This window comes from Suricata suricatta, chromosome 10 (assembly GCF_006229205.1).
Source record: "Suricata suricatta isolate VVHF042 chromosome 10, meerkat_22Aug2017_6uvM2_HiC, whole genome shotgun sequence".
In the NCBI taxonomy this organism is placed as follows: Eukaryota; Metazoa; Chordata; class Mammalia; order Carnivora; family Herpestidae; genus Suricata; species Suricata suricatta.
Genome location: NC_043709.1, coordinates 11228240 through 11254819, shown reverse-complemented (window position 1 = coordinate 11254819; position 26580 = coordinate 11228240). Strand labels below are relative to the sequence as shown.

The following is a 26580-nucleotide window of genomic DNA, read 5'->3' as shown; positions in this document are numbered from 1 at the left end:
AGTCGTTACAAGGTTAACTGAAATAATACATACAAAGTGACTTGTACAGTACCTGTTCCTTAAGAGGACAGCACAGCTGAAGAACAACAATGAGAATGAGAAACAATGCCTTATTTGTACATAACTCCTCACTGCCTACAAACCACAGCAGGACTGACAACTACAGGCTTACGGCTTTCCACGGGACCACGCAGGCCATCTAATTCTAATCCAGCTCCTTTATCTGCCCTCTCTCCTCCCCTCACCCCATCCTCACACACACAGGCGGACCTTACAGATAAGAAAACCAAAGTGGTGCAAGGTTTTAAATGACTTTCTCATGGTTATAGCCAGTGAGGGCCAGAACTTGTATCAAACACATCCTCTTATTCATAACAATCCTGCCAAACAGAGGACATTATCGTTTGATAAGAGAAACTCAGGTGCAGACTTCCTAAGGTAAAGTAACACGGATAAGGTCACCAAGGCAGGAAACAACAAAAAGGGTCATGGAACCCAAGACTTCCAATCACAAGCCTGGGGTTCTTTCAACTAGAACTTAGACAGCTATTAAGAGTATGAATTCACTTTGCGCAATCATTGATAATTATCTGTATTTGGATCGGCATGAAATAATAGACATGAATATGCAAATACTTATTATGGCTAAATATGCCAATTGATAACCACCAACAAATTAGTTTGTGTTACGGTTGTTAATTCAGACTGGTGCTCCCATGAACTGACGACTTCACAAGCGTGGGCATTTAAAAAAAGGATACCTCTTAATTAGCTCAGAGTATAAAGGAAATCTATCCCAAAAGAATAATTCAGCAGCATTCAAAAAAATCCCTCTAAGGTAGGTAAACATGCTGAATATCACAGTCTTAACTTAAATTAACACTTTCATCAAAAAGGTCAACATAGACCAAGTAAATTTTATTTAACTGATGTATATTGGCTATTTCGGCTTCCCTTTGTCTCATCACTCACACTATCACTTGTTAGCAGGTAACCAAGGGCAAGTTCCCCGACCTTTCTGATCTACAGAATAGGTGTAATTATGCCTATACATTGCACAGATGCTAAGATTAAGATTAAGCACAACGTATACAAGGCACCTAGGAGTGTGCCCGCCTGCCCTTCGGATGAAAGCTATTACAACAATTTCCATTACGTGCTTTGAGTTCATAGTTCTGCCATATCCCTCAGTCCCCTAACGCTTGTATGAATGAGTGAAAAACGGACCTTTCTCTTTCCTGCTCCTGCTGTTGCTTCCAATGCCTTACTGGCCACAGCTGCCGATCCTCTGACCTAAACTCTGCCGTCTATTTCTGGCGTCCCCAGAGCAAGTCCCTGAACTTCCTCTTACTGTGTTAATTCCCAAGCAAGGAAAAAAAAAAGATGCTCATTGCTTATCAATTCAATGATCTTCTAATAATTGCCATGTTAATTCTTGCTTGGAAATGATCCAACAGACCTCAAATGAAACCACCTGAATTTATGGACTTTTTTCTATACAATTTTTTTTATTTTTTAAATGTTCATTTATGTATTTATTGAGGGGGGAGAAGGGGAGGGGGGGAGATGGAGAGAGAGAGAGAGAGACAAAAGAAAAAGAGAGACCAGGGGAGGGGGGAGAGAATCCCGAGCAGGTTTCACACTCAGCACAGAGCCCAACACAGGGCTTGATCTCACAAAAGCAAGATCATGACCTGAGCTGAAATCAAGAGTAAGATGCTTAACCTCCTGAGCTCCCCAGACACCCCTATGCTCCTCTATCAGATCTCATCCTACCTTGATTCCTGCACCAGCTCAACTACTCAGAGTAACTCCTATAGTTCTTCTTCCGGCCCTTTTGGGAAACCGTCTCCATTAAGTAAAAGGTACCTTGTAGAAAAAAAAAAAAAGGTAGGAAACTCTCCCTACAGTTTTCTGCGGCACAACTCCATGCTTGAGACAGCTGTGAGGCCAAGAGAGGATAGAATTAGGTCACAACTGGCGGCCCTTTCCGAGGGGACAGAACTACCACACAGATGATCGCTGCAAGGCTGAGGGGAGCAGGGGCAAGGCGCTAACACACACAGGCACTGTAATATGCTGGACACTTTCTATACATTATTTCGTGGTCTAGGGATGACCTCCATTACCAGGTGAAGAGCTGGGACGCAGAGAGGTTAAATGACTGGACCAAGGCCAAACAGCTAGTAAATGGTAGAGCCAGAGCCACTGCTCTAAGTCTGCTTTTCCCTTATAGGGCACGCAGTGACTCAGTCCGGAAAGCTCTCATCCCTGGGCCGAGCAGTAGGGGTGGGAAAGAGCATGCTCACCTACACAGCAGCCGGGCTAGACTGTTTCTCTTCTACCAACGGGAATAACTGAGAGAGAATCAATGTAGTAGAAAAGCAGGGTTTCTTAAATTTTAATGTGCATACGGATCACCATAGGATTATCTTGTTAAAAATGCAGATTCTGATGCAGTGTGGTTGGGGTGGCCCCTGGGCATCTGCATTTCTAACAAGCTCCAGGGAAATGATGAAGCTACTGGCGCTTGGCCCATACTCAACACAGAACAAACTCGGCGGTCCCCACACCCGGCTGATCATCAGAATCCTCTGGGAATCATTTAAAAACTATAGATTACTGCCACCCCTCCTCCCACTCCTGGACACTGAGCAGCTGATGGGACCTTCTACCTCATCATGCTGAAGTTCAAAGACAGGCGTAATTGCTGATGACGATACCTAAGGCAAGCGAGGCTGGAGAACACAGCAAAGAGGTCTCAGGGCTTTAAATACGAGCTTACGTACCCCGAAGCCCCATGCTATCAGGTCGGTACTTCTAACACTATTATTCCTATTAATACACCAGGAAACCAACACACCACAGGACTGTCACTTGTCACTTGTCCAAGGTCAGTCAGGAAGTAGCAGAAACAGGGTTTCTTCAAGGCTTGAGTCAATCTGATTCCAAAGAGTCTGTGCTCTCACACACACCACATAGCGCTGCTTCCCACACTACTCAACGGTAACGTCACGGATCCTAGCGGACACCCCTGAACAAATAAATCCAAATGGGTCACCTCAGAAGATGTCGTCCTAGGAAGGCTCTGCTCTTAGTCCTCAGATGCTGCATCATTCAAAACACTGCCACCGCTAAACAGTCTAAGAGCTCTTTATCTGCAACTGCAAACACCTTCAGAACCTACGTCTAGGACCTGAAATATCTTTAACTGGGAGAGGACCTTATCATTTGCACACAGATTTGATTTTTTTTTTTGACAACCCCAAATCAGGAAAAGCCCGTCTGAAGAAACCTCATCTTAGCAACTAGATATATTTTTTTTAGTAAAAAATTCGGTGTTAGGCATGGAAAATGCTTTCCTCATCGCTTATCTCTGAAGCCGATTCCAAATGAGAGTTCTTTATGTTGTGCGCAATGTCCGTGTCGCCAGAGCCAAAGCAACTATTTTGAAGGCCAGTACTCACTTGGATGCACAGATTCTGTTATATTTGTTTAAAAAAAAAAAGCAAGAGCCTCTCAGTCATTCCAGAAGACACACTTGCCCTTCACTAGCGATGCGAACGCGCAGCATATGTTCAGAATGACTGTCCTGAAGCACGCAGTTTTCCTTCCTGCTGCAAAAGCAACTGTTCTGATTCTCTTTCAAAAAAAATTGTTTTTACATAAGAAGTGCGTTTTCTTTATACACATCCATCCATAGAAAAATAAATCCGATACGCAGGCATTAATGAAGCAGTTAGCTGCATGCAGCCCCGTAAAAGGCATCATACAAAGGCAACCACATCTCCAAAATGTGTGCGCAGATAGCCTCACATACAAAGAATAAAGGCACACGCAAATACTACAGGGGCCGGAACCATATAGAAAGGTACCATTTCTACATCTAGTTTAGCTCCTTCATTAAACGGATACGTCCTTTTTCAACAAAGAAAATATTCTGCAAATTCAGAATGCTTTACGGATTTAAAAAAAGCAGGCATTAATGCAGATCAGCACAATTCCACACAGCCAACCTCTCTGCTTGAACTGGACTCCCCACACCTTACTGAAGCCACAATTCCCCTGCACAAACTCCCACTCCACCACCCCCCACACACACCCAACTCCCCACCAACCTCACAGGGGTTCCTGGGCTGGTCCATGGAATCTGATGACATCACTCTCTCTTCCTTCCTGGAATTCTAAACCCTGCTGCTCTCCCCTTGCACACAGCTACCATCTCCATGGCAACCTCACCTCCTCCTGCTTCCCTATTGGCTTCATGGAGCAGGATACACAAAAAGGTTTTCCGTTTCCCCCCCCAGCCGCCCCCCCTCCCCAAAATGATGCTTTCAACAGGAACCTGAGCTAAATTTAGCTACTTGGGATTCAGAGTCCTATGACTAAGAAAACACAGAGAAACGTCCTTCTTCCTAATCCTTCCTATGGTCTGCTACCCTCTCAACCCCACCCTAAAAGTGGCTGTTTGACCTGCTTGCCCCCAACCCCAAAGCAAATGGCTATACCTGCTGAGCATGAAAACTGGCGGTTGGTCCCACACGTGAGGTTAGTAAACAGAAAATTCTTACACCCGCCTCCCGGGGCGGGGGGGGGGGGGGGCAGGGGAGACAACAAAAATAAAAGTATGCACCAGTCAAAAAAAACAGTGTGACATTTCATGCACTGAGCATCAGACTGCTGGCTGCTTCCCTCCCGAGCCACGGACTGGGGAACCCCACGCATAAAGGCAGAAATCTCTCAACCCTTACAATCAGATTCTCTTGCTGTTTGCTCGGAACCACAAATCCTGGGTCCAATTTCCCATGCCAGGGACTGACCTGCTAGGTAAACTGGAGCAAGTTCTCACCTCCCTCATCTAAAAGCAGCTCCCACACAGGGCTGTTGTAAGAATTACTGGCAAAATTAACGTAAAAGTAGTTTAAGTCCCTCAGCCGAAGGGACTGAATAAATAGTAAGCTGACATCATTAGCAGTGAAATTCCTGGAGATATTAACAGAAATTAGTAAGCCCCAGAGGAAGAACATGAACTTCTACAAAACTATCCTTCCATAAGCATAGACAGATATGCTACGAAACACGCATCGTTTCTTGAACCAGAGAGAGCTCCCCCAACAGCATCTACTGCTGGTAAAGTCCAGCTGCACTCACCTCACACATCAGCCAATTCTGACTAGCACTCACCGGGAGCGAGCCCTACTTTTCTCTGCTTAGTCCCTAGCTCGGATTTGAAACTGCTGCTCGCTCCTCCTAAATGATGCCTCCATCTATGAGCCAGGGCTCCATTTTCCAGCTGAGCTACTCCCTGCCCATTCCAGGAAAGTAATTTCTTCTCAGAGCCATATTTGACAGCTCAACATGGAATCAACCCAGTGGCTACGTCCCGTATGACTCCGAAGGACAAAGCATCAATTGTAACCAAGTAGGACAGGCTCCAAGCAGGTCAGAGCCCTGTAGTATGAATGGAGGTAGATTAAAATAAGACACACCCAGGAAAATTATATTTTTGGTTTGCAGGGCAAAGACTCAGCTCCAGGGCAGTGAAAAAACAGATGAAACAGTGAAAAGAAAATGATTTTGTAAAATAAAATAGTCATGTACCCTAAACAGAATTTAAACAATTTGGAACACTTAGCAAAGTCAAAATGCCCACTCGTTAACACAGAGGCATCCAGAACAGGCTTTACAACTGCTGTGGAAACCGGCAAAGGATGCGGTATTTGCTAATAAACTGAAACTCACATTCTGGGGGAAGGCGGGGAGAAGGTACCATCCTTGAGGTATGCGCTTTCCTAGCTCACCTCTTACAGACTCCTAATGAGCCACCCGTGGGTGAAACCCGTCCTGGGGACACCTTGCTGAGGTCAGATGGTTCCAGAGCTATGATGAGCACTCTTCTAAAAGACCTCTAGAACACTCTTTGAATTAAACAGAAGGTCAATCACCTTATGCGACAATGAGAAGACTGCAGCACAGTCTCCAAGATGCCCATCGAATCAATTACGGAGTTTGCTTTAGGCTAGTGAGTTCTCATCATGAAATCCACCCACAACAGTCTGGACTAAGTGGGCCAAACGCGGGAGCACAGCTCCAGGCACCTGCTCGTTCTGGTCATACAGGCACAAGGGGCCCTAACGAGGTGCCGGGGAAGTTTGAAAGCGGTTGTCATTCACTCTCAAAATAAAACCAAAAATCTGCAAGGGGCATACTCCTTACCTCGCTTTGCAAACGAGGAAACAAGAGTTCCAGAGATGTCAGCGTGACCAAGGTTATATAACTCATTATTTAATGTTTTAAAAGCCAAGATTTCAACCTAGATCCGGTGGACTCCAAAGCCTGTGCTTTTTCTAACTTGGCCTCCTATTTATAGACAGCTGAGGCTGAAAAGGAACATTTAAAAATCATTTTGTATCTGTGCCTTCTTATATCATCAATAAAACATATCAGTATGCTCCTTGACATCAAGAGCAAAATCATACTTTTCCCATATTCCTGACAGCATTAAACCCTACGCAGGCGCTCAATACTTACTAATTTATTATTCTAATCCTATTATTCTAAACTTCTGGACAAATGGCAACGATTCTACTCAGATCTTTTTAAATTAAAATTGGCTTGAGAAATTACATGCTGAAGTGAAAAGACAAAATTTCAGATAACATATTATGGAATTCAATTTTATAGTATTTGAGATGAACAAACTCATCACTCTTCTAATGCCTACATGGGTCCAGTCCTGATGTCCTAATGCCTACAGTCTCATCTGCTGGTTTTAATCCATAAACCTTAATGCAGTCAGGATCTATACGTTAGATTTATGATTTCTAAATTCTGCATATAGAACCAGAGCATTTCAAAGTATTTCTCCAGGGATTCCACTAAAATTAAATCAGCTGATTAGAGAACCACGCTAAAGAGGCCAAGGTCATATGTCTGGTACCCAGGTGAGCCAGTTAGCCTCTCTCTCCTAATGCCACAATGTGCACCCTGTTGTGAATATACAACCCTGGTTTTACTGAGAAATTAGGGCAAAGTATCACTTCTGAATTTAAATAAAAATTAAGCCTGTATCTACTGATGTCAAATATTATAACTGGCTTTTATTCTTTAGAAAGTAGCTATTGTCTTTCAGAACACACGCCCAATTGTTCATCTTTTCTTTCAATATTGACTGTGTACCTACCACAGGCCAGCTCAAAGAGCTAGCACGGGAGGAGAAACAAACAGAGTTCAGTGCAGTATGTGAGACAGCAAAGGTGCTCACAGGTACAGTCAGAGCACACGAGAGGAAGAAGCACCTTACTCTGAGTTAGCCTTCCATGGGAGTTGCGGAACTGGGGGGGAGGGGCATTAATTTAATACCATGTGGAGAGTTCTTCTCTTTATAGTTTCCATGATAAAAATAAAGGTCAGTAAAAAAACTTCTGCATAGCGGTGCACCTGGGTGGCTCATTCAGTTGAGCATCCAACTTCAGCTCAGCTCATGATCTCATGTTTCGTGAGTTTGAGTCCCACTTCTGGCTCACTGCTGTCAGAATGTCAGTGCAGAGCCCATTTCGGATACTCTGTCCTGCCCCTCTCTGCCTGCCCCCCACTTGCGCTCTCCCAAAAATAAATAAATATTTTTTCTTAAAAATTCTAAAGCTTCTGCACAGCAAAGGAAATCATCAACAAAATGAAAAGGCAACCAACAGAATGGGAGAAAATATTTACAAATTGTGTATCTGATGCGGGGTTAATGCGAAACATATAAAGAACTCATGCAGCTTAATAACCAAACAATCCAATTATAAAATGTGCAGAGGATGTAAACACTCATTTTTTTCAAAGACCTACAGATGGCCCACAGGAACATAAAAAGTTGCTCAATGTTGTCAATCAACAGGGAAATGCAAGTCAAACCACAAGGGGATCTCACCTCACATCTACTAGAATGACTATTATCAAAAAGGTAACAAGGGTTGGTAAGGATGTAGGAAAGTGACCCGCATGCACTGCTGGCAGGAATCAGAACTGGTTCACCCACTACAGAACACAGTATGGAGATTCCTCAAAAAATTAAAAATCAAACCACCATATGATCCAGGAATTCCACTTCTGAGTATTTATCCAAAGAAAACAAAAACACTCATTCAAAAAGATACCTACAGGGGCGCCTGGGTGGCTCAGTCGGTTAAGCATTAAGCGTCTGACTTCAGTTCAGGTCATGATCTCACGATTTGTAGGTTAGAGCCCCACGTCGGGCTCTGTACTGACCGCTCAGTGCCTAGAGCCTGCTTCGGATTCTGTGTCTCCCTCTCTCTCTCTGCCTCTCCCCCACCCACGCTTGGTCTCTCTCTCAAAAATGAGTAACTGTACTACATGGCAATGAGAAAGAATGACATATGGCCATTTGTAGGAAAGTGGATGGACCTTGAGGGTGTCATGCTGAGTGAAGTAAGCCAGGCAGAGAAGGACAGAAACCATATGTTTGCACTCATAAGTCTAACAGGAAAACAGGAGAGACCTAATGGAGAACCAGGGAGAGCGGAGGAGGGAGAGAGTGTTGGGGAGAGAGAGGGATGCAAAACTTGAGAGACTACTGAATGCTGAAAATGAACTGAGAGTTGAAGGGGAAGGGGGAGGGGGGAAAAGAGATGGTGGTGATGGTGGAGGGCACTTGTGGGGAAAAGCACTGGGTGTTGTATGGAAAACAATCTGACAATAAAATATTATGGGGAAAAAAATGAGTAAATGCTAAAAAAATTTTTTAAATAAAAATAAGCTCATGCAGCCCATGTTTACTGCAGCATTATTTATAACAGCCAAGACAAATAAATCATCTAAGTACCTACTGATAGAGAATGGACAAAGAAAATGTGTAGCTACACAATGGAATATTATTCAGTCACAAAAAGAAGGAAATCCTGCTGTTTGTGACAACATGAATGGACCTTGAGGGCATTAAACTAAGTGAAATGAGTTGGACAGAGAAAGACAAATACCATATGATCTCACTTACATGAGAAACCAGAAGTGGGGTCGGGGAGAAGCAAACCGTTAAATACAGAGAACAGACTGGTGGTTGCCAGAAGTGGGGTGTGGAGAGTGGGCAAAATGGGTGAAGGTGGGCAAAAGGCACAAACTTGCAGTTATAAAATAAATGAGACATTATAATATACAGCATAGGGACAATAGTTAATAATACTGATAATACTGTACTATATATCTGAAAGTTGCTGGGGCGCCTGGGTGGCTCAGTCGATTAAGCGTCCGGCTTCGGCTCAGGTCACGATCTCACGGTTTGTGGGTTTGAGCCCCGCGACGGGCTCTGTGCTGACAGCTAGCTCAGAGCCTGGGGCCTGTATTCAAATTCTGTGTCTCCCTCTCTCTCTGACCCTCCTCTGTTCTCACACACACATACACACACACACACTCTCTCTCTCTCTCTCTCTCTCTCTCTCAAAAACCAAAATAAAATAAAATAAACCATTAAAATATATCTGAAAGTTGCTCAGAGTAGATCTTTTTGGTTTTAAGTTTATTTTTTATTAAGTAAACTATACCCAATGTGGGGCTCCAATTCATGAGCTCTAAGTCAAGAGTCAGAGGCTCTACCAACTTAGCCCACCTGGTACCCCAGTAAGAGGATGTAAATCTTAGAAGTTGTCACTCATCACATAAATAAACTTTTTAAAGGGGGCAGGGAGGTGTTTGGGTGGCTCAGTTGGTTAAGCATCAGACTCCTGATTTCGGCTCAGGTCATGGTCTCACAGTTCATAAGTTCAAGCCCCACGTTGGGCTCTGCTGCTTGGGATTCTCTCTCCCTCTCTCTCTGAAAATAAATACATAAACTTAAAAAAAAAAAAGTTCTCACTCATCATAAGGGAAAAAAAGGTGTTAACTCTATGTGGTCATGGATGTTAAGCAGACTCACTGTGGGTCACTTCGCAATATGCACGTGTACTGAATCATCAGGTTGTCCACTTGAAGCTAATTTAATGTTATATATCAACTATATCTCGATTTAAAAAAATAAAGGTCCGAATGAGGTGCATTCTTCTGAAAATGACACCTCTCGTGGCTGAGAACCCTTAATGGAGAGATTCTTCTGTCTACAGAGCAAAATGCAAATTTGCTTCCCTATGAAGCAGTTTCCTTAGTCATCTCCGAGAGCTGGTTTGAGAACTCATCAGGGCAGTGAATTCACCAATTTCCCTTTCCCACTGATGTCTGAAAAATTAGTGTGACTATGGGACACGCAAACTGAGATGAAGTGAAGAAGCATCTTCATGCCCATACAGCAGCCCTAACACATAAACACATAAAGGTAGGTGCACACCCGCCTTCTCAGCTTTGAAAGACAAAGGATTAGCATGTGCATGAGGGGGAAGCTATCTATCAGCTGCAGCAATCACTGAGCAAAAGTAGAATCTAATGTTTAAGCAAACCTTTTATTGAAGTGACTACATATACACAGAAATGGGTAATGGACAAGGAATTTCCTCAAAGAGAACCCATCCATGTAACCAGCATCTAGGCAAAAAACTACGAACACTCTGGAAGCCCATCTCATGCATTTGCAAAGTCACTCCTATCAGCCCACAATGACTTTAATTAACACCACAGATTTATTCTGCCTGTTTCTGAACTTTATATAAATGTATTCAATCACACGTTATATACTCTTTCTGCTGGCTTCTTTCACTCCACATTATATTTGTGATACTGATCCATCTGTTGAGTATAACAATGGTTCCATCCGCTGTCATCACTGTAAAGTTCTCCATTGTGTAAATCTATTACCATTTATTGAGAACCATTTCAGTAATATTGAGAAGTATTTGTATTATTTCCAGCCTGGGGCTAATACTGAAAAGCTGCTATGTCTATTCTTGTATGTGTCTTTTGTGCACATATGTATGCATTTCTCTTGGGCATAAAATGAGCGGAATTGCCAGTTACTGGACACACGTAGGTTCAGCTTTGGCACATATTGTCAAATGCCAGTTTTCCAAAGTTGGACCCATTTACATTCCCACTAGCAGTACATGAATGTTCCTGATGCTGAACAACCTCACTAATACTTAGAGATGTCCTTGGTTTTCATTTTAGAGTTAGTGTAGTAGTATTTCGCTGTGGTTATCTGCTTTACTCTGATGACTGATAATGTTGACTACTTTCTGGGCATTTCGATATTATATTTCTTGATGTATCTACTCAAATCTTCTGCCCATTTTTTTAACATGGTTGTTCTAAGACTGACTGATAAGACTTCTTTTATATATTGATTTGGAGGAGTTATTAATATATACTGGATACCACCCAGATACCTATATTACAAATATCTTTTCCTGAATTCTGCCATTTGCTTTTTTACTTTCTTAATGGTGTCTTTTAATGAAAGCCTATTCTTAATTTTAATGTAGACAAGCTATCACTTTTCCTCTTTATAGATAGTATTTATGTCCTGGTTTAAGTAAAGAATATCATAAAGATATTCTCATAGTTTTCCTCTAGAAACTTTAATAAAGTAGCATCTAAAATGTGTATTTTTTAAATTCCCAGGCACATCATGTATGTGTATATAAACAAATGAGGTTTATTTCCATCAAACAGATCAACCAACTCAAATAATCTATGAATTAAGCGAGATCACACTAAATTAAATTCATTCGCCCTCTTACGTGCCCAGGACCGTGTCACGTGCTAGAAGAGATAAAAATGATATATAGGATCACTGTCCTAAGTGAGAATTAACCTTAGCTGATGGCATGACTTTCAAATATAAGCTGTGAGGATTTTGACATCAGAGCTCAAAAATATTAAATAATCTTCCACCATTCTGAGCTCTCCAAGCAAATTTCTATTTCCATAAGGAACAGCAGGACAAAGATATTACGTTATTATTGCTACTGCTTCTTCAATACACACATCTAAAAAAACACATCACCTACCAATTTTCCTAAGAGTACACCTAAGATCTTAATAAGATAACAGCTACAAATTCAGTATTTTATAGCCTAATCCCTAAAAGAAACAGCTGAATCTGGAAATTATGCAATTTTTCCTGAAATGAAAGAAAAAAAAAACTCAGTCTAGCTAGAGAAGAGTGGAACAGAGAAGGAAAAAAAATATATATGTATACACACATAGCCTAACACGCCCACACAACTCTACATTTTTTTCCCTAAATGTTTTCCGATTTTCTTGCCTAAAATTACTTATGCTTTCCTTCCTGGTCTTGAAGAGGAAGGTTACCTTTAAAAAACAAAAAGATGAAGAAAAAGCCCAGCATAAGCAAGAGTCTCCATCAGTTGGGAATCAAATGAAATGTGTATGACCCCTTTATGACAGGTGAATTTAGGAAGGTCGATTCTGGGATGAGAAGTTGAAGGGGTTAAAAATAAGAATAGTCATTAAACCAATTCAGATGAGCAGAGAGTTTTTAAACCACAGTCATCGAGTTTTCTCTATTCTGTTTTGTAACGAACCTCAAAATAGAATTGTGCTACTCTTCCAAACATGTAGAACAGGAGGGAAAAGAACAAGTCTGCTCATTTTAGAGGTCAAAGTAGACCAGATGCTTCACAGGCTGGGCTTCCAGGCCTTAATCATGCAAGAATCCATTAGCAGAACTTAAGGGATGACCTCAAGCTACAACAGTTTACTACCTTGTTTACAAGATAAAAAAAGGAAGTCTATGAGATTAAAATTCTTTTATCCAGAAATTTTTCAGTCATTTCTCTGAACCAAAATAATAGCAAAGGCTTGGCCAGCCAAGAACTAAGCTCTTGAACAAGAACCACATTTCCCATGGTATTCATTCATTCCACCACCTTTTTGTGTTATGTATACTTAACATAATCTAGGGACCACGTATAGAAAACTGACACAGCTTAGTCAAATTGCGGACAAAAACATGATACCAAATAAATAAGTACTTACAACTCATGATAAATGCCCAAGAAAATTGGGGTTAATGTACTTCAGGTTAAAGAAGGCCTCCTCAGAAGACGACCTCTAACTGCTGGAAAAACAATGAAAGGAGTCTTCCTGGGGATCCCAGCCAGGGATCACCTCTAGCAATGCCAACTCCCTCTTCCCATTTCTAAGACTGCCTCTACCTCCAATCAATCCCTACATGCTGAACGCTGTCAAGCAAATCAAGATTCCGTGGAGTCCCTGAACTAAAAACTGCGGCTGAGGGCCTCTCTCAGTACAGTGCTGACAGCATTTGAGAATATTTATGCGTGTGCATCCCAAAGAGAGCACAGGGCTGTGAGGGCAAGACGGAGGTCTCCAGGGGCCCTGGGGCGGCCTCCGTCTACCCTGCCCGAGAACCTCAGCAAAGGTGTCTAAATCAGAGCCTCTGCCTTTCTACTGTTCCAAAGTGGCTCTTGTACATACAACTGCATGGGAATCTACAATGAGCCCAATAAAAATTCCAATTTTAAAGAAAGCAACTTTATGGAGCCTCAAACTCACTATAAACAGTAATTAAAATTAAATGGTTCACCTCCTTCCTCTCTCCAGTATCAGCTTTTATGTATCTGCAACATAAAATCATCACACCTAAAAAGGGAAGATGACGATAGTTTTACATGATCTTTACCAAAGCTTAATCACTGCATTCCCCTTAGAAAAGAATTTCTGAGAAGAGTTTAGGACTTCTGTGGAACTCGGAGTGAGAGCACATATACCACCTTTGGGTCCAGAATGTAATGGGCTGAACCGGTATCTGACCCTGGCTGTGGGACACTGGGCCAGGGCAGGTTCCTCCTCTGCAAATGGGGTTAAGGCCACTGCGCCACAGATCAAGTGAGGTAACAGGAATCTGATATTTGGCAAATAATCGCCACTCATAAGACAGACAAACACACATTAGCTGCCTTTTTTTATTTTGAAAAATAAAGTGAAGAAGGAAGATCCTACTGGTTAACTGAGAATGTTATTACAAGCAGCCGATGGTTAAAATCAGCAGGTAATTCTCTATTAGCTTCAACGTCACAGTGCTGTGATTCACTCCTAAGAAGGGTAACTATGTGACCGAGCTGAAGAAATCCCCATTTTAAACACACTGATCCACTCTTCCCACTGACATCAGATTATCCAAGAAATTCGTATTATTTCCACTTCCAAACTGTATCTCGCAGAAAACCTATCTAGAAATAGCACAAAAATTTCTCATCAGACAATATATTCCACACATTTGACTCAGGGGGAAAATGTGATCACCGTATGTACACGAGGACAAAGGGGACACTGAAAAGTACGAACAGCAAAACAAACCCACGTTGCTGGGAACTTTATGTCTACACAGTGTTTGTCAATATCCTATCTGAATAAATTCACATGTATGCAGTAACATGAATACGAAAGTTAAATGGATCGGACTAAAACTACAGCGACCCAGATAAAACCCTGGGACCACATTCTGCAACCATCAGCTAGATCCAAAAAACTGAGCTTCAAACACCAAGCATACCCTCAGTCTGAGAGGTATCTGCACCAAAACAGAAGATCAAATTTATGTATAACATATGGGGGACTGTGGAAGGCCCGTAAGAACGATTCACTGTCCCCACAGCAGAGCACCGCTGACAATCCTCTCTTAACCTCCGCACAGCACCTACAACAGCTGAGAAGCTAGCCAAACTGAGCCAGCCGTCAGAGCACAGGAGCAGTGCTCCCTTGGCAACAACGCCGGCTGAGTGCAAAACACCTTTCTACTCCTACTGGGTTGAAAGTCACTGCCAAACTCGCCCTCCGACGTACAACCCGAAAGGGCCAGTGGTACTCAGTTCATAATAAACCACCCATGAGCAATGTTCCAAACCTTTTGGAAAGTGTGCAGGATTGTGGGGAAAGGGGAGAGAGAAAAACGAATGAATGAGTGAATGAATGAATAGTGGCCTGGTTTTCCAAATCTGCTTCACATTCTCATGTTCCCAATACCCATTTCCAGCAAATATGTCCTAGGTCCAGGAAAAAAGGCTTCCAACATCTGCCTTTAATTTAGCCATTCTACCCTCCTCCTTCTTCCCTCCCTCCTTCTCCTCCTCTCCCCTCCTCCCAGCTCTTACCCCACAAGGAATAGGGAGAAAGGAACACGGACATGTGTGCGCGAGGGTGCACGCACACGCACGCGCGCGCACACATACACACACACACACACACAGGGTTCCCTGCAAACAAATGGAGAAGAGATCAGAGAGGAAATGGGCCTAGAATGTGGAGGAACACCAGACAGGAGAAAAGGGCCGTTCCCACAACGAGGCACAAAGAGAACCCAAGGCCGCTGCCGGGGCCTCCAGCATGCAGGCCTGTTTCTGATTAGGTGAGCACAATCGCAGAGCTGCACAGGAAGTGCTCAGGGGGCCCACTTGGTCTGCCCCATCCCAAACACACTGGAAACCTTTGTACTGCAGCAGGCCCATCTGGAATCAGTTAGGACCAAGCTCCTAGCAGGCCTTGCCTTTAAAAACATAAAACGAAATGAAAACTCCCTAAAACCACTGAGCTGAGCTTTTCCCGCCTGCTACTTTCTCATCCCTGGAACCCCCACCCCCCAAATCACCCTTCGGAGCACATTTCCCCATCTCCCAGTCTGAGGTCACCTCAAACAAAAGAGTCACAAAGCATTCAGAGAGCTAGCCTCCTCCCCAGGCCCAGGAACCCCCAGAAAATTACAGCAGTCGTGCAACTGAAATACCTCTTTACACAATTTTGGGATTTTTCTAAATGTTATTTTTAGAAATTCAAAGTGGCCTACTTTCTTCTGCATTAAATGAAACGGATCCTTTATGAAACTTTTTCGTTTTGTTCTGTCTTCTACTTCACGCGAGAGTACAAAGAGCAACTTTGGGATAATTCTCTAGCATTCAAAAGGGAGAATGTTTTTCTACTCACATTCCTAAGTTAAACTGCCAATATTTGCTTCTGCAGGGATTTGATGTTTACCAATGCTTTCAAAAAAAAAAAAACAAAGACTTAAGATTTCTCCGGTAGTGTGACAAATGCCTAGAGCCAAGATCCACGAGACCAGGAGAACAGTCCTGACGGCCACGAAGTAGCCATGTGGCTAGGGATAAAACACTTAACCACTTTCTGGATCTCTGTTTTTAACTGGCAAAACGGAAGATTACTTCCGGCACCACGACCCCCTCAAATTCCACACACCTAACAAAACGAAGACTATGTACACAGTGAGCCATCAGCCTCACCTAGGAGTCAGCACGTCAAGGCAATTTTCTTCCTGCCCCCACAGACGGTACAGAAAGAAGGTGGGGGTGTGATGGCAGAGAACGGGCAGGGCCTGCCGGCGAGCACACGTCTACAGGCCTCGGTCCCTGTGCTCTAATCGCTTGGCGACATCATAACCACGGCAGGGGGTATAAACGTTAAAGGCAAGTACCAGCTGGTCACCTGGGCCCAGCAACCTGATCAGAGACGTGAATTCAATTCACAAATAACCCACTGAAATACAACTCTGTTCTTCGTGCTCAGAAGCGTCTTATTTATTTAATTGATCTCAAGAAATATTTATGGGATCTACTAAGAAGGCTAAATTCTAGGGGAGGGGAGGGCAGGGAAGGATCAGAAACTACCCTATCCTCCAGAAATGTCTAATCTATTGGAGAGACACACATAGCAGTTTAATTGTAATTTTAGTTCAGGACTTGGTAACAATGAGGTGATTTTAAAGCACTGTGAGGTCCCTGACTGCCACTTCCTCCATGTGCCTCAGTCTCTTACCTCTTATCTTCCTCCTGCTGTTAAACTCTTAAGGGGGTTCTAATAAATCTAAAAATTATCAAAATTATTTCACCACAAAATTTAAAGGCTGGCATCACAAACCACCAGGACTTATCACAGGGCTCAATCAACGTTAACTAAGTTGGCATCTAGGGAGCAGGCAGAGGCCTACCCCAACCACCCCCCCTTCCCCCACCTCCCAGCCTAGGCTGTCCCGGGGGCGGGAGCTCTGCAAGCCACCACGATGCTGTGACTGTGGAACAAGTTCCTGGCCCGAGGCTGGGTTCCAGGAATTAAGAACCAGCTGAGCAAGGTGAAGGTTTGCCACGGTGAGGACTGTCACTTGTCCCCAGCCCTGCCTGGGGCCACGACCAGAAGGGCAGGAATTACGGAGGCGTACACGTGAGGGTCCTGGCAAGAGGCGCACACCCTGGGGCACCTGCCCTTATCTCAGGTCAGGTTTCCTTCATCGCTAAAACTGGTCAAGCAGGGGTCTGGTTCTCAGAGGGCCTGTCGTGCCGCTTCACACACGGAAGTGGAGAGACCAAGAACGTGGCAACGCGGAGCCCACAGAGCCCGCTCTCCCCAGTCTCCCCTCTGGGTCGGCCTTGAACACATGTGGGTTTCGTCTCCAGGTCCCATCTGGGGAAGCTCCCTGAAAACATGGCCCTTCAGTTTATTACACTCCCCCCTCCCTAAGCTGGCAGGACTTCAAAGGCATAGGGTCTCTGACACGGGGTTCCAGAAACAGCAGGGCCTCTTCTTCACCGGAACGTGGCACGCTAGACTGTAGGAGGCGCATCCAAGGGACCCGCCCGCCCCCTGGGACACTGAGACACTAGCAGGTTAGCGCGGAGAACCTGGCGGCACGGCTGGCTCGCAATCCAGCTCAGAACCGACTGGCCCGGTCAGGCTGGTCCGGGGCAAAGAGCGGCGGACGGGGCCAACCAAAACTCCGGGCGCTGCCAGAGAACCGCAGTCCTTTCCTTAAAGGGAAAATACTTCAAGGTACGTGTTCGTGTGTGTGTGTGGCTGCAAGGACAGAAAAGGAGTATTTTCGGAATTTCTACCTCCAGTTAACTTCACTCCCCGCATCCGCCCTCCTCTCCAACAGCGGCAGCACCGCAGGGCAGGGCGCAATGAAAAGCAAGTCAGGGCTCAACGGAAAGGCGGCCACAATCGGGACACTACATTCGACCCAAGGAGGCACGGGACGCCTCCTTGTCTTCGGAGAACCAGGACCGACCCTTACAGCTGCCACTTGAGGGCCAAGTTCGGAGACTTTTCCCAAAGATTCCTTCCCTACGGCCTTATTCCCTTCCTCTGACCCTGTCCCCTCTCGTCACTGGGAACTCTGAGTCCACCGAAATGCTCCAACAAATGGCACCCCGATTCAAGGCTCTCAAACCCAGAGAGAGAAGAGCGTGCCACAGGGGAGGGCTTCTCTAAGGAGCTGCGGCAGTTCTGTTCTTCTTAACCTCCCAATCCATCCTGGAATGGTCCTCTTTGTAAAATACAATAAAAAGAATCAGTAGGGGGAAAAATGAAATTTTAAGAAACAAAGACCTACAAAATGCAAGCCCAAACTTGTTATTATTAGATTCGAGTCTCATAAGATTTCTCTATCAAAATGCTATGGAAGTTTCTAGCACTCACAGGCAGCTGCTGCACCTCCTCCAGCAGTGAACTGGTAGGAAAACGTGTGGGAGAACGCTGGTCCACTGAGGGCACCACGAGGAGTCCCCGGGCAGTGAGAGGAGACCACGCTTTGGTGCCACACAGGCCTACAGATGAATCCCAGCTCAGTCACTTAACTAGCTATGACTCTGGACAGGTTATTTAATTTCTCTGAATCTCAATTTCTACATTTATGAAACAGGAACATAGTATCACCAACACTCTTGCAAGGTTCTGGAAGGATTAGGAAAATGTAATGGGAAGGATCCTAGCACAGTGCCTGAAGCAGACTAGGAATCCAACAAAAATAACTATTATCATCAGATTTTTCCAGAGACTACCTTTCATCATTCTCCTTTAATCCAAAGGCAATTCCAATTCCACTAAATCTTAGTATTTTCATAGCGAATCGTAACAGCAAAAGCCAGATCTATGATCTTACTCTCTTTAGTATCCTTTCCCCTTTGGTGTCAGAAAGAACCAAACGTTCTTGCTGTGCCAAAAATGTATTTCTGTTTGATTTCTAGTGTTTTCTGTTTAACCCAAAATATGTTCTGATTGGATGTCAAACTCTTACCAGTCCAACCACCAATTCTACTGTCACTCCAGTTTTGTTATGTTTTACTAAATATCGAGTGCATACAGGAAGAATGTTTATAAATTATGTAGAAGACACACAGAATGACAAAACCCTGGTCCGAATTCTAGTTTCTTACGTGCTGAGACCCTCCTTCAAAACTGTTCTTAAAGGTCTTAAGTCCCAGCTCTGCCACTTCGCAGTCCCCATACACTTCAGAAAGCCACATTCCCTGGCTGAGCCTCTCACCTGCCTGATGAAGTGCCCGTTTGACTTCCCCTAGGTACAACTCTTCCTTCCTTCCTTGTCTTTCTACCTTTCCTTCCTTCCTTCCTTCCTTCCTTCCTTCCTTCTCCTTCTATTCATTCATTCGTTCATTCATTTATAGTGCACACACACAAGAAGGAGAAGGACAGAGAGAGAAGAGGAGAGAATCCCAAGCAGGCTCCATGCTCAGTGAGAAGCCCAAAGCACAGCTCTATCTCACAACCTCCAGATCCCTGACCAGAGCCGAGATCAAGAGCTGGACCCTCAACCAGCAGAGCCAGCCAGGTGCCCCTGGGTTCAACGGTTTCAACACGATCCATGTCAAAGCCCCCCCGGCTCCTCTCACCCTCCCTGACTTTCTAGTTGGGCAGCTCTAGCAGTCATTCCCTCCCCCGGGATCTGCTGTACTGGACCCTCCCACCAGGGCCTCTGGCCACTCCTATCACCCCTCTTATGATTCGGTCTGTCCTTTCTTTTCTCAACAAGTATCCTCAGTCAGTCACTGGGCAGAGGCAATCACTTCCACCGGATCCTCCAGGATCTCTACCTCCCCTCAAGCCTAGACTTATCCTCTTACAAAGATTTCTCCAGGGTATTCACGGCATTAAGGCTCTATGGAAAACCCTAAAGAATTCAGTCCAACCTTTCTACATACTAAAGAAGCTATAGTTACAACTTAAAATATCAGAATAGGTAAAAATCTTTGCAAACACGTAACTGATAAAGGACTGGTAACAAGAATATATAAAGAACTCTCAAAACTCATTAAGACAACAAATAACCCAATTTTTACAATGAGCAAAAGGTTTACATTGAAGGTTCTGATGAAGGGTAACAGACCCACCATCAAAGAGATATGGATGGCAAATATGTAAATGAAAAGCTGCTCAACACTGTTGATATTTAGGGAAATAATCATTAAAACTGCAAAGAGATACCATTACTAACCTGTTGGAATCATTCAAGATTTTTCTTTTTTTAAATGACAGTACCCAGTAGTGGAAAGGATGGGGAGCAACTGGAACTGCCTCACACATTCAGTCCTGATGGGAACACAAAAATGGTTAAGCCACTTTGTGTTTGGAAAACACTTCGGCAGTTTCTTCTCTTCTCTTCCCTCCCCTTTCTTTCTCTTTGTCTCTGTCTTTCTTTTTTTAAGTAGGCTTCAGGCCCAGCGCAGAGCCCAATGTGGGTTCAAGACCTGAGATTAAGACCTGAGCTGAGATCAAGAGCCGGACGCTTACCCCACTGAGCCACCCAGGCGCCCCAACGCTTCTTAAACATGCTTAACAAATGACCAGCAACCCCGTCACTACCTATCTGCCCAAAAGAAATGAAGAAAACTGGCCACACAAAAGTCATATACACAGAAATATTTACTGGATCTTTATTCATAATTGTCAAAAGCTGAAAACCCAAGTGTCCATCAACTGGTGAGTGGAAAAATAAATTGTGGTACGTGCATGAATAAATAACTACCAATAATAAAAAGGAACAAGTCACTAATATATAAAATGGCATGGATGAATCTCAAAAGAACACAAAGTGGAAAAAGCTAGACTCAAAAAGCTACACAGTAATTCCATTTATAGGACATTTCAGAAAAGGCAAAACCACAGGAACAGAAATCAAATCAGTGATTGCCAGCAGCTGGGGATGGGAAGGAGGCGTGACTAGATAGGGTCCCAAGGGAACTCCTTATGGTAAAGACGTATTCTATGTCTTGACTGTGATGGTCCTTACATGACTGTACTATGTTTGTCAAAATTCACAGATCTATGTATTTCAAAGGATGAGCTTTACTGCATGTAAACTATACTTTGATAAACAAACAAAAAAAACACAAAGTCTCCCTCAAAAAATAACAACCTTCTCCTTTCATCACAAAGGAGTTAGCTGAAGATGCAGGTGGGGGCAGAAGATGAGGAATTCTAAGGAGGCACAGGGCAGCAGGCCCAGAGGTTACAGCCACAGAGTGTGTTAGGGACTGAAGGACTATGATGAGGCAGGACGGCCAAATCAAACACCAGGCCAGAGGGCCCAGGGACTGAGGATTCCTAGACACGAGGAGCAGGGGACCAGAGGTGGGACAGACAACCCCCTTGGCTGGAAAACTGGTTACACTGAGCATATAAGTAAAATGAAAGAAATACGTAAATACACTGAGGATAAGAGGAACCAAGTTCTTCCCTACTCGAGATGTATCTGCAAAGCTGGAAGGACGCTGGCTGGACTTATCAGTATATGAACACTGGTTCTGTGATATGACACGTGCTTTTACAGTATAATCCATAATATACAAAGATATATTTGCACACACAGACAGGAACAGAGAAACAGTCACAGATGTACGTGTACATGGTGTGTGTACACCTATATACATAAATGTATTTTCTGACTCTGTCTGCTCAGAGAGCGTAGAGGCAGTGACACCCCAGCAATGGTGTGTACACCTCAGCACCCAGGTTTTGGTTTCTAATTACCATCCTTCATTTACAATAAGCAGGGCTCCTTGGAAATGGCGATTCCAGGGTGAGAGCAGGAAAAGAACAAGATAAGCTTGAAAAATCTTGTGTCAAGAAATGTCCCATGAATGACAGGGTCAAGCCAACAGAACAAAAAAGCCATCATAAAGCAGGTCCCACCAGCTAAACTGAGGTCAGCATAAGGATCAGAATATAGGGGCGCCTGGGAGGCTCAGTCAGTTAAGGGTCCGACTTCGGCTCAGGTCATGATCTCACAGTTTGTGGGCTCGAGCCCCATGTCGGGCTCTGTGCTGACAGCTCAGAGCCTGGAGCCTGTCTTCAGATTCTGTGTCTCCTCTCTCTGACCCTCCCCTGCTCACGCTTTCTCTCTCTCCCTCTAAAATAACTAAAAACATTTAAAATTTTTTTTAAAAAAAGGATCAGAATATAGAATTACAACCTACTGAACAAAATAGGATCCATGAGTCTCTGTTGACAGAAACAAACAAATGAAATGGGAAAATTCTTCTGTAGAGTGGTATGCCAACTGATAAATACAGACAGACTGACAGAAACAGAGAATCACCATTTGGCAACTATCACAGAAATGGCGGGTCCAGGAAGAAGCTGTCACAGCTAAGGCTGTGAGGCTGAGGTCTGCGGAGCAACAGGGGTGGTCCAATCTCAGAATATCTTTGCACAAGAGAACAACCAACTACCAAGGGAAAACAGTGAATTGATTGTGGGGAAGTCAGGCAAACACCGACTCAAGCAGGTGATGGAGGTTAACATCACGGGCAGCGGGACAGGTAGACATTATCTGCCTCCAGGTCTGATGCACTAAGAGCACAGCACATCCCTGACAAAATGATATGCCTGCTGTCATGAAGAAACAGGTGGGCCCAGACCTAGATATTTCACAATGCCAAGGACGTGAAAGAAAGGCAAAGACTGAGAACTGTTCCAGACTGAAGGAGTCTGAGGAGACATGCGGCTAAACGGAACACATATTCCTCCAGAGGATCCTGGACCAAAACAAAAAGAAGACATTCCAGGGGCAGCTGGCGAGGTGTCCATGGGCTTGTGCATGGCTGACGCTGCACCAAGACCACTTTCCTGACCTGGAGAGCGCGCCCCGGCGGCGGGAGACGGTGCTGTGAGGACTGGACTGTTTCACACCGAAGGGATCTCACATCCACAGCGTGCTCTCAAAATTCAAAAACTAGTAATAGAGAGGAGTGTCTGGGGGGCTCGGTCAGTCAGGCGTCCAACTCTTCATTTCCGCTCAAGTCACAATCTCCTGGTTCGTGGGAGCCCCACCTCAGGCTCTACACTGACAGCGCAGAGCCTGCTGGGGACTCCCTCCCTCCTCTCTCTGCCCTCCCTTACTCACGTTCACCCCCACTCACTTGCTCTTTCTCAAAATAAATAAATAAATAAACCTAAAAAAATAACGATAAATAGTATGCATGTAAACGCACACATAGAGAGTGGACAATGGAGCAAATGCAATAAAATACTGACAACTGGGAAATCTTGAGTAAAGGGAATAGAGGCCCTTTCAAAGGCTTTTTTGCGTGTGGGGTTTTGCTTTTTCAGTTGTTCACGCAACTTCTAATTGTGCAGTTACTTCAAAATAAATGAAAAGTAATAGCCCCTCAGGTGCCAGAAAGTGTGCAAGGCACAGTATCTTTTCTCTTCCTAAAAACCTGATCCTAAAGCTCGGAAAAGTTAAAACCTGGCCCAACGTCCTCCAGCTAACAAGTGTGGGGCCCACCCTAACTGAGGTCTGCCAAACTGGAGAGCCTGCCGTCTTCTACCGCAGCAGGTGACCGCTGTTTGCTGAGGGACAGCCAACATGTGTGCTGAGCATTGAGGATGTAGAAAGAATCAGACCATCCTGCCCTCAAGGAATTCAGTCTAACACAGACGGACAGACCTGTAAAGTAATAAAGGATCATGGGTGCCACAGCTGGCCTTCCTGTGCAGGGAATGCTGGCCCTCGCTCTATCCCCAGTTCTGTGGGTCCCCTTAGAGGGTCATACTTGGCGATGGACAGGACAAACAGACCAATGGCTACAATGGAATGTATTTATTAGATCACATACGTGAAAGGTCTGTGTCTGATAAACACACACACACACACACACACACACACACACACACTCTCTCTCTCTCTCTCTCTCTCTCTCTCTCTCTCTCTCTCTCCCCGCTCCAAGGTTTGAATAGCCGTAAAGAAGAAAACAGGGGCGAGGCAATCCCAGTATATTTGCGGAGTCTCAAACTGCGCCTCCCCTTAGGTCCGTATTCTCCCCAGAGTTTGTCTAAATTGTGTTTAAAGGGGTCCTTTTCTCAAGCAGTGATTGTGGTGAGGTTAGAACTGGTCAGCCCAATTCTGACACTGGACTACCGCCAGAAGTCATATTCTTAATTTCTGGTGGTTTTCTACTCAAAGCAGAAAAACAACTATTATGTATGTATTCAAAGCAGCAAAAGTCTGAAGCGCTACCAAAGCACCCAGAATCAGGTTTACTAGGCTCCCTGCTTCAATGACTCCGAAAACCAAATTTACTTCCAGAGGAAGTGGGTTTTACCATCAATTATGTGTGAATTAAGTGGTTTTCTTCTAGTTACAAACCAACTGGGGACAGAGGGGACACTGTGCCTCCTGGTGTCCTCCCAAGTTTTGCAAATAGCTCAGGTTCAGACCAGACATCATTTAAGTGAAGGGAAGGAGGAAGGCACGTACACGATAGTACGCATGAGAATCGCTGCCTTCAGAACACTTACGATTTGGCAAGGGAGACACATCAACAAAAAGCGTGCTACAGAACATCGTGGAAAGAAAACCTTCCAGACTGGAGTGAGAATGGGGGAAGTTTCCTTAGAAAGGGAACACCATTTAGCCAAGATCGAAGTAACAAGAGAGAATTAACCTAAATTTGCCTGTTTTGCATACTCATTCATGTGTGTTTTACTTGGTGGAAGATTTTCTGAGCAGGCATGTGAAAACCGTATGAGAAAACACACATCCAAAGGCAAAGAGGGGAAAGAAATAGCAAGCGAGTCTACCTTGCTGGGACAGAAATACCAGGAAAGAAGCCTGTGAAAGGCCTTCGGAAGTGGGGTAATAAATGTTGCACTGTCACAACTCCATGGTGGCATTATGAGCTCCGGGTCACTGAAGAGAAAGGTGGCCTGGACAAGGTCGTACCACAAAGAGATGGCAGGTCAGCCATCAAACCCGTCCTGCTCCTGCTACAGCCCAGAACAGGACTGGTTCCTCAGATTCCAGGACAAACTACCTTTTCCCTGGATATTCAAGCCCTTGGTGTTTAACACTTTCAAAATCCAAGCACTCTTCAAAGCTAATTTAGAAGTCAAGTCCTCGCTAAAACCTGGTTATGCTCGTGTGTTCACCAGTGTGGATTTCAACAACAGCAACAAAAATGTCCCCTTATGCTGCAGGGGCCCCAAAAGTTTAAGGCGGCACTACGACAGACAGCCCACACACAAGTCCCCATCCGCCCGGTAATGCACAACACATCAGCATCTACTGTAGCGGGCTGCAGGGAGAGACCGAAGTTAGGACCCCACAATTACGCCTGCAGAGAGGACAGGGAAGGAAACGCAGGCACGAGAGCTACAACAATGGCAACACAAATAGCCATCGGCACTTAGAGCCAGTCATGCCAAGAGCTTTTAAACACCCACACCCCTAATGCCTCCCTCTCCCCCCCATGCAGGTGGGCCCATTCCTTTCCATTATTTTCCAACCCACGTAATTTCAAAGGAACAGACAATCTGTTGTCTGCCAGGGGTGGGAAGCAAAGAAAGCTGCTGTACTTTTGCACACAAAAAGACCACCAAGGGAGGGGCAGGACCCCCCCCATCCACCCTGTGTTCTATCCGTTAAACCAGTATTCCCCTATTTCCTCTACTGTCTGAACACAGAGATGTCACTCCCGTTACACCTCCCAGGCCCGGCTCCCTGCCCCCGCCCCGTGCCAGCTGGACTAGGTACCCTCTGCCCCGTCTCTGCATTCACTCCCGCTCTCGCTTCGTGGCATCAGTCACCCCTCCATACAGAGAGCCCCCAAAGCCAGGGAATGTGTCCCTGCCTCCCTCCACATCCTCAACAGCCAGCACAGTGCTCAGCATGCAGGCTCTGAACGGAGGGCCACGCGGCGCACACGAGAACCGCAGAATGAAACAGGAAGTGGGCAGCGGGAAAGGAAACGGTTGGACAGTAATCTGAGGTCTGAGCACCCAGGATATCTACATAGAAAGTCTGGCACAGTCTCTCCGCTGGACCAATGTTTTGAGTCCAACATTTACAGGAGAAAATCATCCTTTAACAGTCACTAACAGGTTCACAGCAATAGGTACCACAGGAAGAAACAAGAACCGTAATCATTAGCGTCACATGCCCCAAAGCGGCACAGTACCAAGAACAGTCCGCACAATCACCGCAGCCCCCGCTCCCAGCACCGGTTCTCAACGCGAACAGCTCTTCAAGGCTCTTTTTTTTCCTTTTGGTCTTCTTTGGAAGCATTTTTTTGCCCCCCATTTACCCTTCCCTTTACCGTCTCCGCTCTCCCAACAAGCTACCAGAGAAAAAAGACTGAATGTGTGCAGTGCCCAAGAATCCTCAGAAAGACCCATCTCCCCAGTTCCCCTCAGTTTATCCTGAGAGCCGCCAGCCAGAGGGGCGGCAGGCTTGTTCCCAATTACAGACTTCATCTGGGGACAAAAGCAGCCAGCAGCTCCTCAGCAAGGTGCTGGGAACGGTGGAAGATCTCAAAACATACTCTGGTAGCGTGCGTGCATACACACACACACACACACACACACACA

At 44.8% G+C, this 26580-nt stretch overlaps 1 protein-coding gene across 12 annotated transcripts in view; it reads right to left on the bottom strand.

Moving 5' to 3' along the window:
- The window catches only part of RBFOX2 (RNA binding fox-1 homolog 2), a 275300-nt gene that overhangs the window by 208426 nt on the left and 40294 nt on the right, over positions 1-26580 (bottom strand). For 5 of the 12 annotated variants that reach the window (XM_029953597.1, XM_029953607.1, XM_029953599.1 and 2 more), the window contains exon 1: positions 4119-4171. The exons of 1 other annotated variant lie outside the window; for it this stretch is intronic. In XM_029953597.1, the coding sequence (XP_029809457.1) occupies positions 4119-4160 (42 nt within the window). In that variant the 5' untranslated portion in view covers positions 4161-4171. Of the gene's footprint in view, positions 1-4118; positions 4173-26580 lie in introns of those variants that run through there. 6 more of the 12 variants (XM_029953603.1, XM_029953608.1, XM_029953609.1 and 3 more) reach the window with 2 other exon arrangements.